Below are 18,877 nucleotides of genomic sequence, written 5' to 3'. Positions count from 1 at the left end.
ATGCTTGCTTTCTGGTGCTCACATGGCTGGAGATGTAGGAAGTTCCGGGACCCCTGCAAACCAGCTCGGAGCGCACACGTGGATAGGGCAGAAGTGATGTCAGCTTGGGGTCGAACTGCCTATACATCTCCTCCAGTCCTGTGAGCACCACAGACGGCTGTGGTTTTCCATCATCGGTGGGTCCCGGTCCCATGGGACGGGGACACTATAACTGTACAGATTTGGATTTGACATGCAAGATATGTACTTTTAACATGTGAGTTGTTATAATATTTGTTAATAAACTGTTTGCCCATATTGCTGCACTTAGATGGCGCTTCTCTGTCTTTTTATACTAGGGTCACCCAGAAGTGGTGGGGGAAACGGCATGCGATTTTGGATATGAATCGCACCCCATCCCTGTTAAAATCGCATGCTATTCTTTGCGGTGCAATTTGAACCAATTCATTTTGTATGGGCTCAAATTACACCACAAAGGTATTGGCGAGTACTTGACTGAAAGTATCGGTACTCGTACTTTGGTTTTGGGTTTAATATCGCTTTAAAATCTTGCAGAGTATTAAATTCTCCAACATTCAACAGTCTGAAAAGATGGAAATCCGGTCCTGCACAATTGTATTCTATTTTCAAGTTCACGTTACTGGTTTCAAACTCAGATGGGAACGTTAATATACATATGTGTAAATGGAATGACTAGCTCGTTTACATATTGACAAATTGTATTGTAATGGTAGCATTGGTGGATCATTACAAGGTATTGCGACAGGCTAAATTTGCAAATTTAAAATGTGATTTGATCACAGTGTCACTAGAATGTCCAACATGAAAAAAAGACATATATAAAATCCCCGTCTGTTCTTCCTTGACAGTAATACATTTTCCAGAAGTGATCTGCTTGAGGTCTTAACACAGAACACACAAGCATCATGCAATATCAATCCCAAAGCAGGTGACTGCTGTGTTGTGTGCGACGCACTATAGCAAGGGTGTTCAAACTACGGCCCTCAGGAACTACAATTCCCATCATGCTTGGTCATGTCTGTGAATGTCAGAGTTTACAATGCCTCATGGGAGGTGTAGTTCAACAGCTGGAGGGCCTTAGTGTGAAGATTCCTGCACTATAGAATAAAATAACCTTTACAGATTGTCCCCCACAACCTGCTATTTCTATCCTTGTGACTGTGCTACAGGGTACCTTTTGATGGCGGTAAGGCTAAAATCATTACTATCACTGGTGCCGTGACTGTTCCCTCAGACCTCTCACCAAGGGTGTTGCTATATCTACAAAAGATCTGGGACTAGAGCCCACAGCAGCATAGTAAAGAAAGTCATACGCTTGGGTGGGCATACACAAGTATATACAGTAATACACGCGTGTACGTGTGTGTGTGTGTGTGTGTGTGTGTGTGGGTGTTTGTGTGTATGTGTATATATATATATATATATATATATATATATATGTATATATGTATATATATATATATATATATATATATATATATATATATATATATATATATATATATATATATATATATATATATATATATATATATCCCCAGTGAGTCCCCCACTTACATCAGGGTCCCCAGAGAGCCCCCCTTACATCAGGGTCAACAGAGAGCCCCCCATACATCAGGGTCCCCAGGGAGCCTCCCCCTTATAACAGGGTCCCCAGAGAGCTCCCCATACATCAGGGTCCCCAGAGAGCCCCCCACTTACATCAGGGTCCCCAGAGAGCCTCCCCTCCCCTTGGGGACCCCTGCAGAGACTCTGGGCTATAGGCCCCAGATTCGGGGCTAAAGCCCCAAAAGCCACCCCCTAGCAATGCCACTGCCTCTTACCTCAATGTTTCATTTGGCTTCCCTTCTCGGAGATACCCGGTAACTTTGAGATTGCTTCCAGGATAGGGAAACTCACTCAGCTCCATCTGTTCACTCCATCTGGTCCCCAGAGAGCCTCCCCTCCCCTTGGGGACCCCTGCAGAGACTCTGGGCTATAGGCCCCAGATTCTGGGCTAAAGCCCCAAAAGCCACCCCCCTAGCGACGCCACTGCCTCTTACCTCAATGTTTCATTTGGCTTCCCTTCTCGGAGATACCCGGTAACTTTGAGATTGCTTCCAGGATAGGGAAACTCACTCAGCTCCATCTGTTCGCTATAAACCCCACCCTTACATCAGGGTCCCCAGGGTGCTCCCATACATCAGGGTCCCCAGGAAGCCTCCCCCTTATAATAGGGTCCCCAGACAGCCCCCCACTTACATCGGGGTCCCCAGAGAGCCTCCCCTCCCCTTGGGGACCCCTGCAGAGACTCTGGGCTATAGGCCCCAGATTCGGGGCTAAAGCCACCCCCTAGCGACGCCACTGCCTCTTACCTCAATGTTTCATTTGGCTTCCCTTCTCGGAGATACCCGGTAACTTTGAGATTGCTTCCAGGATAGGGAAACTCATTCAGCTCCATCTGTTCGCTATAAACGCGCACTGGGCGGAGCTTGTCACGTAGTGGGAGTAGCATTTCTGAAAAAAAAAAGGAATAGCAGAGTTATTAATATAAACAGGGGGTGATTAGTATAATATTTACACAAATTCCTGTGCAGATATGCACAAAGGTTGGAGCACCTCTGACATATATGTCTGGCGGGCTAAAGACCCAAACCTCAAATTCTATATTAGAGAAAATGCAGTTTTCTTTATAAAATCCTCGGGGGAAAACACACAAAACCTTATTAAGGCCTGGTACGCACTGATGCAACACAAAAGTCGTGCGGCTGTTGATCCGACTTTGACCTGCGACTTCGGTCCGACATCGATCCAACTTCCATGCGACTTTAATGAACTTGATCAGATTTTGATCCGACTTTGAGATGAGTGCAACTTGTCCTTTTTTCCAATTAAAACAATACCGGTTTTGACACCAATTCCTTTTCCTGCTGCTGTAATCCCTCTTCCTTTCCTGTGTGTTGGTGTGTGTTGGTCTTCCATTATGTCCTCTTTTTCATAGGCAGGGTCAGCCTTCATTACATCAGGTGTGTCAGTGTTGCACCACAGGAGGAAGAGCGGTGTAGGAAGCAGGGCCATATTTAATATTGATTGGACCCTGGGGAAACATTTTCTTGGCCCCCTCTCCCTCCATGTAATTTTGCTCTCTACCTGCCCGTACACCATGGAATGGGGGGGGGTGGGGTGTGGGGACCTATCAATAGACAGTAAACTCCTAGGGATCCTAGAACTCCTGGGATCAGTGGCAATGCTGGGGGGAGGGTGTGATCAATTGTACCCCTACTCATTCACATAGGAGGGGAGCTGGCATCCAGGGACCTCCTTCTTAAAGGGGACTTCCAGATGACGATAAGCCCCCTGTCCACAGACCCCCACAACCACCGCCCAGGGTTGTGGGGAAGTGGCCTGGTATGATTTGGCCTGCCGGGCTGCATGCTCGGATAAAGGGTCTGGTATAAATTTATGTGGGGGTCCCACATTTTTGTTTTGTTTTGTTTTTTACATTTTGGTGTGGGGTTTGCCCTCAAAATCCATGCCAGACCCAAAGTGCCTGGTATGGTTTTGAGGGGGGACCCCATGCCGTTTTTGTTTTTTAGATAAATTTGGCATTGCTAGCATTGCAACACACACAAAAGAGTTAGAAAAATATAAAGAAATATTTACATTTATCACGCACTCTGTCCGGCAAAAAATGCCAGTCATCATGATAAAGTTGAGGGCACATTGCCTGGTATGGTTCAGGAGGGGGGGGCACTCGCTCACCCCCCACAGAGCTGGATTAAGAGCATCATGTGCTTGGTGCTGAGGATTTTGGTGGACCTTTTACTGGGCACCCTTCTGCGTTTCTAAGAGCCCATGTTGGCATGCGCCCAGACTGTAAAGGGTGCATGGCAACTAAGGAAGCCTGGCATCTGACTTGCCAGGTTGCCATAAGGGCCGTGCATTGGTGTGCACTCTGAGCTGAAAGAGTGCAGCCGAGAGGGCCTAACACTATGGAGGCCCCAGAATTCTGCAAGAGCCCTGTACTGGCGTGCCCCAGGCTTCCCGTTAGGACTGCTCATGCGGCGCCCATTATCAATCCCACCACCCTGCCCAGGTGGTGCATGCGGAATGCAAGGCCCGTCAGGGGAGAACTCTGTTGGCCCATTGCTTTTCATGAACAGTGTGTTCTTTTTGGGTGGCTGGGCCTATATTAAGGTAGGGGCCTGGAGCTGCAGCTCCAATAGCCCTTACGTTAATCCAGCCCTGCCCACACCCCATTTCCTGACCTGCCAGGATGCATGCACGGATAAAAGGGTCTGGTATATATTTTGTGGGGACTGCACACTGTTTTTTTTTTTTTTTTTTATTTTGGCATGGGGTTTTCCCCTCAAAATTTAAACCAAACCCAAATGGGGGACTGTCTTTTTTTTTTTTTTTTAGTTTAATTTGGCATTTCTAACATTGCAACACACACACACGCACGCACACACACAAAAGTTAGAAAATTTTTAAGAAATACATTTATCATCATGTACTTTGACAAAAAATGCCAGTCCCCATGATAAAGTTTGCAGATTTCGAGCCAGGCCCTCTCCTTCTTGGACTGGTCCTTATAGTTGGCATCCCTAGTATCATATAGCACTGAATGTGTCCGCACCAGCCGAATCAGCTCCTCCTTATCCAGCCTGAATCGACTACCCTTGTTCCTTCTGGGTGCCATTTCGCAAAATTTAAAGATGGTTCTGGATCCAAAAAATCACAGGTCACCACAACACACAACAGGAGGGGCTACAGGACCAGGGGGTCTGCTGGAAAAATTGACCTCTGAGCACATGTCGGATGTCACAAATCGGATCAGTTAAGATGGTGATCCGACTTGGATGGGACTTCCATTATATTCTGTGGGCTGAAATCACACCCAAGTGAACCAAATTACTGCAGGAACCTTTTGGAAAGTCGGACCGACTTGTGTCAGACCAGTTAAGACAGTTCTCATATGCCCCATACACACGGTCGGACATTCCGCCCACAAAATCTGTCTGATTTTTTTTCCAATGGATTTTGGCCGAAACTTGTGTTGCATACACACGGTCACACAAAGTTGTCGGAAAATCCGATCGTTCTGAACGAGGTGACGTGAAACACGTACGTCGGGACTATAAAGAGGCCAGTAGCCAATAGCTTTCATCTCTTAGTTTATTCTGAGCATGCGTGGCACTTTGTCCGTCGGAATTGTCTACACACGATCGGAATTTATGCGATTGGATTTTGTTGTCGGAAAATTTTAGATCCTGCTCTGAAACTCTGAAAATCCGACGGAAAAATTCAGATGGAGCCCACACACGGTTGGATTTTCCGACAACATGATCCGATCGCACATTTTCCGTCGGATAATCCGACCGCGTGTACAGGGCATTAGGGAACCATCGAATTAGAAATGTCATGTGACATGTGCTCTCAAAATCGGACTGCATGTCGCACCAGTGTGAACCAGGTCTACAGGTAAAAAAGAAGTCTCCATGTAAGTTTTAACATAGGAACTCTCCAAAGTCATGTCTTACCGCTCACAACATCCACCGACTTGTTTGATGGACCACAGTACATTAGGACTCGCCGGCCATTCACCTCTTCCTCTTCCGCTTCACTGTCCTCTTCATTGTCCGCGGCCAACTCTGTACATTGGTTTATGTGATGGAACCAGTAAACCAGATGAACACCGACCACCGTTTTACCAGTGCCTGATGAGAGAAAATGGCCATCAGCTGAGTAATGGCAATGTTCCTGTTCCCCATGGGGTAAAACTGGGACTTTGCTAGTAGGAATCTACTGCCTTGTGTGCTTGAACTCTTTTGCTTTCTTTACTGTTCTCTCCCTGCAGAAATTTCTAGACAAAGAAGATATGTTTGTATTCAATGTAAAACCCTTTTCTTGGAGCCAATGAGGGACACAGGAAGTCTTTAATCTTCAATTTAGACTACCCAGCAATGACAGCTAACTTCCAGGTTCAGAAAACGTAGGTTTGGACCAAACGCAAGCTCATCACTACCCACATGAAACCCAATGCCTGAAGGGCACTTCCAAGCTCAGTGCCATCACTAGGGTTGGTGTCACCTGGTGCGGTAAAACATGGTGTCATATCCCCCCCCCCTCCCCGCAGTGGAACATGTTGTCACTCCCCTTTCCCTCCCTATTTGTGAGGTCAGGCACTGATGTGGATGAGAAGACCTGGCTCTCAGACTCCACTCTAATTCACCCCAAAGGTGTTCTGTCGGGTTGAGGTGGCAGCAAATTTCGATTTAGTTATAGTCTTAGTCTTAGGACTAAAATGGCATTTTAGTTTTAGTCCCATTTTAGTCTTCTGCAATTGTTTTAGTTGTATTTAGTCGACCAAATCTCCAGTATATTTTAGTCAACTAAAACTCATTTTAGTCATCTAAAATCAAATGGGTGTAATTAAATTGTAATGCATTAGTTAACATTTACCAACAATGTCTGGGGAATGCCCAGGAAAAAACCAAAGCCTACTTACCACCAGCTCGCAGACAACCAAATGAACCTGTCTAACAGTATGCGTTAAAAACAGGGGTTTAGTCCGCATGCATTTGCAAACGCATGCGTGAGCCACAGAGCCACGTCACGGCACCCTGGTATCTGTGGTCCTAACAATAAAATATAACTGTCCCCGCAGTGGAGGCGCATGCATTCTGATGGATAGATGAGAGCAGGTGGACTGAAGGGGAGCCCACCCCTCCTTAAAGGTACAGGAGCGCATCAAACACGCAGCGAGAGCACAATGGCAGCAAAGCTGCACTGCTGGACCAATACAAACACATTTCTCTACAATTCCCAAACCCATTATATACTGCTGGAGTGAGAAATCTCATATGTTATTATTTATGGTATTGAGGTATGAACATGCACTACAGACCAGTGTTCATTTTGAAGTCAAATTTCAATTTAGTTTTAGTCTTTTGACTAAAATGGCATTTTAGTTTTAGTCGTATTTTAGTCATATCAATTGTTTTAGGTTTAGTTGTATTTTAGTAGACTAAAATACTATTCAATTCGTCGACTAAAATGTTTTAGTCATTTTAGTCTATGAAATTAACACTGCTGCACAGGCCAGTCAAGTTCCTCCACCCCGGACTTGCTCATCCCTGTCTTTATGGACCTTGCTTTGTGCACTGGTCCAAGTCATTTGATGGAGGGGGCATTATGGTGGGGGGTTGTTTCTCAGGGGTTGAGTTTGGCCCCTTAGTTCCAGTGAAGGGGCCTACCAAGACATTTTAGACATTTTCCCTCACATTTCCCTCACAATCACCCCTCACATTTTTGTAAATATTTTCTTCTATCTTTTCATGTGACAACACTGAAGAAATTACACTTTGCTACAATGTAAAGTAGTGAGTGTACAGCTTGTATAACAGTGTACATTTGCTGTCCCCTCAAAATAACTCAACCTACAGCCATTAATGTCTAAACCGCTGGCAACAAAAGTGACACCCCTAAGTGAAAATGTTCAAACTGGGCCCAAAGTGGCAATATTAAGTGTGGCCACCATTATTTTCCAGCACTGACTTAACCCTCTTGGGCATGGAGGTCACCAGAGCTTCACAGGTCACCACTGGAGTCCTCTTCCCCTCCTCCATGATGACATCACAGAGCTGGTGGATGTTAGAGACCTTGCGCTCCTCCACCTTCCATTTGAGGATGCCCCACAGATGCTCAATAGGGTTTAGGTCTGGAGACATGCTTGGCCAGTCTATCAACTTTACCCTCAGCTTCTTTAGCAAGGCAGTGGTCATCTTGGAGGTGTGTTTAGGCTCATTATCATGTTGGAATACTGCCCTGCGGCCCAGTTTCTGAAGGGAGGGGGATAATGCTCTGCTTCAGTATGTCACAGTACATGTTGGCATTCATGGTTCCCTCAATGATCTGTAGCTCCCCAGTGCCGGCAGCACTCATGCAGCCCCAGACCATGACACTCCCACCACCATGCTTGACTGTAGGCAAGACACACTTCTCTTTGTACCCCTCCCCTGGTTGCCCCCACACACGCTTCACACCATCTGAACCAAATAAGTTTATCTTGGTCTCATCAGACCACAGGACATGGTTCCAGTAATCCATGTCCTTAGTCTGCTTGTCTTCACAAAACTGTTTGCGGGCTTTCTTGTGCATCATCTTTAGAAGAGGCTTCCTTCTGGGACATTTACAAAAATGTGAGGGGTGTATTCACTTTTGTGAGATACTGTGTATATATATATATACACACACACACACACACACACAAACATAATCTAGCATAACACTTACCAGGGGGTCCTTGGATAAGGGTGAAGGGCTGAGTCAAGGCTTTGCGCACAGCATCTGTCTGACTGTTATTGAGTGGACGGGGTTTCTCTTGTATGGTAAATGACATTTGAGTTTGAAATTTTTTGTTCATGACTGTAAAAAAGGACAGAGCAATTTTAAATAAAACATTTAAAAATTAAACATAAACACAGATCTATATTCCGATAGAAAGTGGAAAGTCATCGGATCAACAGATAATAATACTATGTTATGGGGGAACCCAAAATAACAAAAACTGCTGTATTATTACCAGTGACATATGCAATTTTTAACTTTGCCTATAGTTAAAAGCTACAGTCAGAACTGTTCTCACCAATCCTAGGTTAGAGGTGATTAGTGGTGTAATTGTTCCAAGAAATCAGCTTTAAATTTGTTGAACGCTTTGTAAAGGCTTGCTGAATTTTTCCCTTTTCAGAATAGAGAGTACCAGCTAAGAAAAAATTGTATATTTAGGATCTAGAGCTGGGCCGAACACTCCCCTGTTCGATTCGCACCTGAACCTTTTCCCGGCCCCGACCTGCAAACTCTATTAAAGTCTATGAGACCCTGTGACAGACCTAACCGGGACAGAGGCTTTTGGAGAGGACTGAATGTTGGCCTCTTGCATTGCGATTATGGGCCCTGGCATTTGGGGGAACGGTGCTCTTTGTGAGCTGTATGCCTGGGTACCCTGGAGGTGATGTTACTTTAGATTCAGGTCCATGTCCATGTCCCCCAAGACACACACACTCTGGGAACCCTGTATATGCTCAAAGACTATTTTTGGTTGTTAATACTGAACAATACATGATCCTTGAAAGAGCTGATCATATTGACCTGCGGAGACGGACTGTCTGGTCACCTAGGCCGCCTTAAAGGGGTTGTAAAGGTAAATGTTTTTTCACCTTAATGCATTCTATGTGGTAAAACATTTGTGGACCCCTGACCAACACCTTCATAAACTTGTGGAACATCCCATTGCAAAACCATAGGCATTAGGTTATATAGCGCCAACAGTTTACACAGCACTCTACAATGTATGGGGGTGGGACAACACAATTACAGTGCAGTTCAATACAGAAGGGACAGGAGGGCTTGGCTCGTAGAGCTTACATTCTAAAGGGTAGGGGTGGTGGTACAAAAGGTAATAGCTGCAGAGAATGATTTGATGGGGGTGGCCTGGGGACACTAGTTGTTAGGTGGGTGTGGGATAGGCTTCCCTGAATAAATGAGTTATCAGGGATCTCGTGGACAGGGTAGGGGCTGATCGGACAGACTGGAGCAGGGAGTTCCAGTTGATGGGAGAGGCTCTGGAAAAGTCTTGAAGGCGAGCATGGGAGGAGGTAACAAGGGAGCTAGAGAGCAGGAGGTCCTGGGAGGAGCAGAGGGGACGATTTGGGCGATATCTGCAGATATGTTTGGTGATGTAGATAGGGGCGATGTTGTGGATGGCTTTGTATGTTTATGGTTAGTATTTCGAATTTTACACGGTGGGGTAGGGGAAGCCAGTGAAGGGATTGACAGAGAGGGGCGGCAGTCACGGATCGATTAGTGAGGTGTATTAGTCTAGCAGCAGCATTCATAATAGACTGAAGGGGGATAGCCTGTGTAAGGGTAGGCCATTAAGAAGAGAGTTGCAGTAGTCAAGGCAGGAAATAATCAAGGAGTGAACGAGTTGCTTTGTGGTGTCATTAGTCAGGAAGGGTCGAATTCTGGAGATATTGCGGAGGTGAAGGCGGCAGGATTTAGCCAGTGATTGGATGTGGGGCCTGAAGAAGATGTCAAAGTCAAGGATTACATCCAGGACCCTGGCATGTGTGGCGGGACCAATGGTTGTGTTGTTGATATTAATGGTGAAGTCACGGGGGGGGGGGGGGATCGTGAAGGAGGAAATATAACAAGCTCAGTTTTAGAAAGATTGAGTTTAAGGAAGTGGTGTGACATCCGTACCGATATGTCCTTCAGTAAGTTTGAGATTCGTGAGGATATCGAGGGGGTGAGTTGAGGAGTGGAGAGATCGATCTGGGTGTCGTCGGCATACAGGTGGTATTGGAAACCATGGGAGGTTATCAGCTGGCCCAGGGAAGAGGTATAGAGCGAGAATAGGAGGGGCCAAAAGACGGAACCTTGTCCTAAATTATATTATTGATGATGATTATTCATACTGTCCTCTTACCGATTCTACAATATGTAGCAGTACACCAGTCTTTCTCCCACTTTTATCTTGCTTGGCTCCATCTACAGTGGCCTGTCCCTTCAAATATCTCTATCCTGTCCTGCTTGCCTTCCACTATTCCTAAAATGCTACCATCCCAAAAAAAGAAAACATTATAAGCACACCAGCCTTGTGAAGTACATCAAACCCAGTTTATTATATAAAAATGTAAAATCACTCACAATGAGTGAAGTCTAGCAATTTACCTACCTGCTACTTTATAACGCACTCCCAACATCCCCAAAGGAAGGTCTGCACACTCCTTTAAACTCCTCACAAAGAGCAACGCCATTACTCTTCCTGTGTACAATGCAGGCTGATGCATTTCTGGGACAAATCCTCAGAAGACAGATATTTTGGAAATGAAGAAACCTATAGCGCCGCTAGAAGCAAGAGGTGACTATCCCTCCAGTCCACAAGTGTAAAGAGTGCTGGCATGTAAATAACTTATCCAGTAGTGTCAGTATTGCTGCATCTGAGGCAAAATGCATCTAGGGGGTCATGGTTTGTGCAGCAGAGCTGGCTGAGGCCGCCTAATATCACACTTTGGGCTGGGAGAACGACGTGCTGGATGCAACAATACTGATGCTGCTAGATATTTTGGATAAATAAGTTTTTTGGGCTCCATTCATATGTGAATGATTTTAACCTTTTTATTTATTAAACTGAGTTTGATGTACTTCACAAGGCCAGTAAGCTTGTGCTGTTTTTATATCCGCATGTATTCCAGTCTGATTGCCTAAGCCCTTGTACACATGGTCGGAGATTCCGACGGAATGTGTCCGATCGGACCGTTTTGTCGGATATTCCGACTGTGTGTGGTCTCCATCGGACTGTTTCTGTCGGAGTATCCAACGGACCAAATCTTCCAACTTGTTGGTAAAATTCTCCGACAAAATGCTCCGATCGGACATACTCCGATCATGTGTAGAGAATTCGGACATGCTCAGATCAAATTCCAAAACACCAAAGCTATTGGCTACTAGCGTGATTGTAGTCCCATCGTAACGGAATTACGTCACCACGTTCTGAACGATCGGATTTCCCGACAACTTTGTCCGACCATGTGTATGCAACAGTTTCGGACAAAATCCGACGGATTTGGTTGTCGGAATGTCCGACCGTGTGTACAAGGGCTAAGGCAGTACTGTGAGCTCCAGGCTATATGAAATATTGTAGAAGAGCAATCTCCAGTTGTATAGGTTAGACAACAGCGATATCCTTTAATGTTGCACTACATCTCAAATATTCAATGGTGATTATATATAACTTCATATCAAGTCTCCTGTTTACGCACCTACATCAGGAACCTGCTTTCCAAGCGCAATACTCTTTGTGAGTGCCGATGCTTTATTCAGGTCGTTAACAGCCCGTTCCTTCCGTCTGAGAAGAAAATCAGGACAAATAAATATAAGATGGATGAACAGTAGGAACAGGACACAGACAGGTAGATAATCGCGAAATGAAATATAGTCATAAAGCAAGTCCTAATTAGACAGGTTTTAGAACAAGAAGATGTTTTACCAAGAGTAATAGGAAATTAAACATCTACCAACCCTTATGTGTGGGTGTGCTATGGTGTAGCACTGCCAATCCAATGTGCAGATACATGTGGACAGCTGCAGACCCTGTCAGCCTGCCATTGCTTAGTACATGCTGAGTGGACACAGCTGTCTGCAACCACCGGTCATCCCAGCCTCAAGAATTCTGTGATTCTTACTGTTGTCCATGTCTGTCTGGGTTTATTAATCTGTGTGAAGGATGCTTATATAAAAATAAAGCAGGTACACAGGAATGGGTTGCCAGCAATGCTGAGACCTGACTATACAGCTTCTACTGTGATCCTTGAGGATGAATTACTCCACAGTGTCTGCAGCTACAAAGGTCAGTAAGGGCTTGTTTTAAAACTTGTAAATAATACAGTATGTGCACATTTCTTAGCAGCCCATCACCAGGCTTAAACACTGCAATATGGCAAAAGGGGTCATCACACCTTGTGTAAGTTCTGACACAATCCAATACAGAGTTTATAATGTTCGGTCTGTGGAAGAATCGAGCAGCAGAGGTGGGGGACTGAGAAGGAGAGTACTGAAAGGGCAGAATGAGTCTCTTTACCAGGTGCATGCCACCAGTATTAGCAAGACTCAAAAACCAACTGCAAATGTAATCCTGTATCTAAATGTGGCAAAACTGTCTTCGATACCGATATGAGCCATATACACATACAGACAGAAGGTAAGGAAAGATATGAGACATAAAATATAGTTGATATAATAAAAAAGATAAAGAAATAAATACGTGAGAGGCAGATATACAGAAAGGTAAAAAATCGTAATGCTTACATGTCTGGCAATAGCTTAGGTATGATCTCCATGGTAAAGGGGTCTGTAGATTTCAGGACTTTCTCAGGAACTTCATGCATGTTGCATTGGTGTAACTTAAAGTCCACATCACCGCCTTTATCTTTAGTGATGTAACTGGTGATTTCTGTTAGGCCATGGGCCACCCATGTGTAGCTCTGCAAATCAGAAAGGTTTTGTGTCTTTTCTGCTGGCAGCCCTTCCAATCGCACGCACAGGTAGCAATTTTGGAAGTCCATCTCCAGATCACACTCTTTGATAAGTAAAGGGCTCAAGGCAAAGGTGCCTTTTAGTCCCACAGATTTTTTGGAACCTCCTTCTTGCCTCCAATTGACGGGCACATCTTTCAGCAGTATAGATGCCCCCTCCTTCACAGCACACTCTGCTGCTTCAATGGCGCACAGTGGCAGCCACACATTTTGATACTCATTTACGTTGCGGTAAGTTTTAAGAGGTGCTCGGTTTGCCAATCTGGAGAAGCACTCTATGGGCCGAGATGTATGCTCAACACAGAGATGGATTCCTGGGGCCAGAGTGCAAAGCTGGAGACTTGGGCTTGGCAAACCTCGTTCAGTAACAGCGCAGAATTGCATAGGAAGAGATTCCCCTGCCCGAAGTTCAAGAGATATTTCCACATAATGGCCACATTTGCTGCGATTTACAAAGCTCATCAGGTCAGATTTCTCTCTACCATTCTTTAAGGATGCTAAAGCGCCTTCTGGTTCTCCTTGACTTATGGCTTTTATTGCTTCATGCCAGGCATAGTGATTAAATGAGACTATGTCTTTTCTAGCTAGATTTCTCAAAGGTTCATCTTTGTAATTATTGTAGGAGTACACACGACGTCTCCATGTCAAAAGTAAGCCATTTTTAGTAGGTTCTGGCTGCTTCTCTGGCTGAAGATGGCCGTAATCCAGCTTCAGTGGGCTGGAAAGAGAGTCTCCATCTAATGGGAAAGTTGCCTTAAAACTTCGATTGCTAACATCAACTGTCATGACCACTGCAATCTTTTGTTGTACTACTTTGTGTAATGACAAAGCGAACTTCAGCGAATGCGCTCTCTTCTCATATGATGATTCACGTTTAACTTTACTGTTAAAGTCAAGGCACAGCAAGTCCATGTTCTTGGGAGAAATCCTGATGGCTATATCTGGGTTACCTGTGAGGATCCGTTGGAGCAATCTTTGCACCACAATGTCTATGTACCGTCGGAGAGGTGATGAGGCCCACGTGTAATCATCAACTTGAAGGGAGTAATGGCCATTGGCATTTGGAGTGCCAGAACGAATGAAATAAGAGCGACCAAGCTGACTTCTAAATTCCCGAACTGCATAGCTCAGTTCTGGATGCAGGTCATCTGTGGAGAGAAGGTCTGTAATTTTGGAATGGCTGGTAGCTAGATCCTTCAGCTGATTCCATACTGAGGCTAACATGGTAACTTTTTGCTCAGATGATGGCTTTGGCAATTCAGTTTCCGCCAACAGATGATGTGACAAATATGCAGATAAAGGTAAAAGATGTTTAAATTTTTTCCTCATCTCTTCAATTTTCTGAAGGCTTACAGCATTCTGGCATCGTAGTGGTGTTAGATTCATAAATTCATCTGTGTTTGTCAAATAATCTGCCACCCAACTGTTGTACATGATCATGAGCTCCTCGATCATCATCTGGGCATTCCGGGATCCTGGCATACAGCCTTCATCAGGCTGCTTGTAATTGGCTGCTTTCTCTAAGCGGAAGGCTCGGTGGATTTTCGCAAAGTGTTCTGCAATACAAAGACAACCCTCTATGCTAACAAATGTCCATGGCCTATCACGTTCATCTTCCAGAATGGAATTGGCTTCATCGTATGACAGCTGACGGTCAGAGCGGATTACAGAGCGGCAAAACTTACCACTCACAATTTGATCAGTTTTTTTCTCCACTAGTACAAAAAAGGATATTGCCATCCGATCACAATGTGGTTTCAAACTGCAAAGGTCAGAGCACAGCTTGTGAGGCAACATGTGCACTGGGTTATTCCCAGGGGAATAGAAGGTGACACCTCTTCTTTGTGCTTCACTGTCTAAATCACCACCTTGGGGAATTACAGCTGCAAGGTCTGTGATGTGAATACCAATCTCATAGTGTTCACCTTGCTCCCGCACAGAGATGGCATCATCTAAATCTTTGGCATTGGAAGGATCCACGGTGAAGGTTAAAATGTCTCTGCAATCCTTTCTGTCTTCTGTCCGTAGAGTTGCTGGTAGATTATTGGTTTCTTCTAAAGCCTCTTCAGGATACCCACCACTATTTTCAATCCCATATTCCAAGTCTAATATCTCTAGTCCCTTTTCCAAGGTCAAAGTCCTTGGAAAAACTTGAGTTACAATCCCCAAAGGGTAGTAGAAACCCTCCCGCCATTGGAGCACCTGTACCAGAAAAAGTGTATTTCGCCTTACTTCCTGTGTTACCTTCTCAAACCGTAAAATAGTTATACGACCATTCCGATATTCACGGATTGGAATAAAGTTTGGCTTTTCTTTACATTTTAGACAGAAAATCTTTGTGACGGTTCGGTCAACAGGGACCATAATGCTGGGGTCATAAGTATCCATGTAGCAAATGAACCTCCGAATTTCTTCACCTGCTTTAAGGACCCCAACAACTTTTCCTTTGTCTGGTTGGACATTTGGGAACAACTCAACAACAACCTGATCACCACTAAATCCTATACCACAGTTCTCCCGTCCACGAATAGCAATATGACGGGGTACAGGGTCATCAAGGGTTACTGCAAAGCCACGGTCGAAATCTTCCTTGACCAATTGACATTTTTTGTATATGTTGGGTTGCATTATCAAACATTGTTCAAGTGTGTGTGTGGGAAAATTTGTATATTTGTCTACATCCTTTTTGGAACTAACTGTTGGTCTCATTTCCAACATTCCTTCCGCAGACACAGTAACACATGCCTCATTTTTACTGTCTAACAGTTCTTGGAGGATGGCATCTTCTGCATTGATATCCACATCGGTTGTCCAAGAGTCACTGTCTTCCTCAGTATCTTCCTCTTCCTCCTCCTGTTGCCTCCAAGCTTGCAGGTCAGAAGCCATCTGCTTTATCCCCTCCACGCTAAGGTCTGGTGGAGAGGCACTCCCGGCTTCCACACACTCTCGCAAGTAGCTTCTCCAGATACGACTACAAGCTCCAAAAGAACATAAGGCCACTACATCTCCAACTACAATGACCTGGGCGCGGGCACGTGTTAGGATGGTGTTTAGGATTCGTGGATCACAGAAAAAGTCCAGACTAAAGGTGGAAGAGGTGGGAGGTTGAGCTGGGAGGCTGTCAACTGATCGCACGGTACTTAGAATGATGACAAAGAACTCTTGACCTGCAAAGTAAATCATAAGAGCTAGACATGTGAAGAAGTACCATCAAGACAATAATTACAATAATTACATGTAATGAATTTACTAAAAAGATAGTACTGGGGCTCACCAATGATGTTGTCATAGTTGGTCACAATGACATCAGATAGTCTTACTTTGCGTAGCTCTTGACGTATGAGTTTCACCTGCAGAGGATGAGAGGAGAGATTTACCGTAACTATAAGCACATACAGGTATATCCAGCCACAAAATTATTTTAGGAACCTTATATGCACCAACCTTTATGTCTCCACCCTAAACTGTGCTATTATTAAATAAAATTCAAAGTAGAACTAAAGGCAAAATGTTTTTGTTTTGTTTTTTTCATTTTCGACAGAATAAGGGAGGGTTATAACCCCTGTCAGTTTTACCTTTCGTTATACTTCTTTTTTGGGTTTGATTGATCAAAGCGCCTCCTCAAACTGTGATTAATTTTCTGATTTAATATATAGGCATTAAAAAAAAAAAAAAACCTTTTAAGGTGGAGCCAGTTGATCTGATTTTGAATGTTATATTATATTTTAGATATTTTGTCAAAAATACAGAGTAAGGGCTATCGTTGAGTTTATTTGTTTGTGTATTTTACATTGTAAAATATATTAATAATAAAGAGATATGTTCATTTATTTATTTTATACACTTTATAACCAAAAGTATTGGGGCGCCTGCCTTTACACGCACATGAACTTTAATAGGCCCACCCTTTGCAGATATAACAGCTTCACCTCTTCTGGGAAGGCCGTCCACAAGGTTTAGGAGTGTGTCTATGGGAATGTTTGACCATTCCTCTATGTTGTATCACATTGAGGTCAATGTGAAACAAACTCATTCATGTATTTATGGACCTTGCTTTGTACATTAGTCCAAATCATTTTGGTGGAGGGGGGATTATGGTGTGGGGTTGTTTTTCAGGGGTTGGGTTTGGCCCCTTAGTTCCAGTGAAGGGAACTCTTAAGGCGTCAGCATATCTAGACATTTTGGACAATTTCATGCTCCCAACTTTGTGGTAACAGTTTGGGGATGGCCCCTTCTTGTTCCAACATGACGGCTCACCAGTGCACAAAGCAAGGTACATAAAGACATGGATGAGTGAAGGACCTTGACCTGCCTACACAGAGTCCTGACCTCAACCCGATAGAAAACCTTTGGGATGAATTAGAGCGGAGACTGCGAGCCAGCTAGGCCTTCGCATTCAACATCAGTGCTTTAACTCACAAATGCGCTTCTGGAAGAATGGCCAAACATTTCCATAGACATGCTCCTAAACCTTGTGGACAGCCTTCCCAGAAGAGTTGAAGCTGTTATAGCTGCAATGGGTGGGCCAACTCAATATTGGACCTTACAGACTAAGACTGGGATGCCATTATGGTTCATGTGCATGTAAAGGCAAGCGTCCCCATACTTTTGGCAATATAGTGTATGTAGCTCAGCTTTAACACCATTCCATAAGACTAGTGTCCATATAAATTGAACACATGGACCATGAACAATGGATAGGTGGTTTAAAAATGGTGCCTGTTCAAAAAAAAAAAAAGGGTAAAATAATGTTGGTGTGGATACGCTACAAAACTGATTAAGGAGAAAGAGCTTGGAAGACCCTGAAAAAACAATAGCTTAGGAAATTTGAAGGTCTTTCAGAGTTGTTAAATCATGAGCACGAGCAAGAGCAAGAGATCAATAAACATCAGATCCTTAATTATAAAAAATGGGAATGTTTTTTGGAATTTTTTTTACCTGAGAACCATGGGACACCACGCAAATTTTGCTCCTGTTCACTTTCCCCCAATTGTGTGGCCAACGTTGAAGAACATTGTTGACGGTCTCGACCACCTGCTGCGCTTCCAAGATATTTATCCATGAATTGCCTTCAGCAGAACACTGACCATGCACATGGAACAGGGCCAGGGCCTGGCATTCTGGAGGAGGTTCCATTGATTCGACTGCACAAGCCTCAATAACATCATCACGTCCAACATAAAAGCAACGGGACACAAAGGAGATAATGGCGGGTACAGAGCGGTAGTTCTGATGGAAGACAAGGCGGCCGTTCTTAGCTGCTGGACAGTCTTTACTCTGATAATGGGTGAAAAGCCGAGTGAGTAGGGTGTGCTCTTCCACATTGGTCCGGTGGAAAAACCTTGGGGTCTCCTGCATGTGGTCACCAGCTACCACCACCCGTGTCTTGTGGTTCATTAATGCTAATGGTATAAGAGCTTCACTCTCCATCATTTGTGCTGCCTCATCCAGTAATATATGAGTGAAATGACCTCTGGGTACATCTAGGTCTCTGGCCATTACTGCGGTTGTCACAACAATGCGGTGCTTGTCTAGGAGACTCTTGGTGGGCTTAGCAAAGCAAGACTGGTCTTCTCTGAGGGCACAGTACTGTAAAGTGATGAAATTCGTCCTGACAACAGGACTCCAGGTGGACTTCACTCTCAGCGGAGTGGCTTCTGGGTGACCAGACACCACATAGGGATGAAAGTGTTCTTCAATATAAAGATCAGCAGCACTAAGGAAAAGAAAAAAGTATGCGGAGGTGTATAAAATAGGAGTAATTCAGAACCTACTAA

At 44.4% G+C, this 18,877-nt stretch overlaps 1 protein-coding gene across 1 annotated transcript in view; it reads right to left on the bottom strand.

The window, feature by feature from the left end:
• Positions 1–18,877, bottom strand: part of HELZ2 (helicase with zinc finger 2) — a 100,277-nt gene that overhangs the window by 51,849 nt on the left and 29,551 nt on the right. Inside the window, exons 7-13 of the mRNA XM_077460425.1 lie at positions 18,039–18,816; positions 16,375–16,450; positions 12,874–16,267; positions 11,829–11,914; positions 8,299–8,430; positions 5,544–5,720; positions 2,376–2,517 (exon numbers count right to left, since the gene is read on the bottom strand). Of these exons, the coding sequence (XP_077316551.1) occupies positions 2,376–2,517; positions 5,544–5,720; positions 8,299–8,430; positions 11,829–11,914; positions 12,874–16,267; positions 16,375–16,450; positions 18,039–18,816 (4,785 nt within the window). The remainder of the gene's footprint in view (positions 1–2,375; positions 2,518–5,543; positions 5,721–8,298; positions 8,431–11,828; positions 11,915–12,873; positions 16,268–16,374; positions 16,451–18,038; positions 18,817–18,877) is intronic.

This window comes from Lithobates pipiens, unplaced genomic scaffold (genome assembly GCF_037356315.1).
Source record: "Lithobates pipiens isolate NorthernLeopardFrog02 unplaced genomic scaffold, aLitPip1_a1.2 Scaffold_28, whole genome shotgun sequence".
NCBI classification, from domain to species: Eukaryota; Metazoa; Chordata; class Amphibia; order Anura; family Ranidae; genus Lithobates; species Lithobates pipiens.
This window is presented reverse-complemented; position numbering and strand designations above follow the sequence as displayed.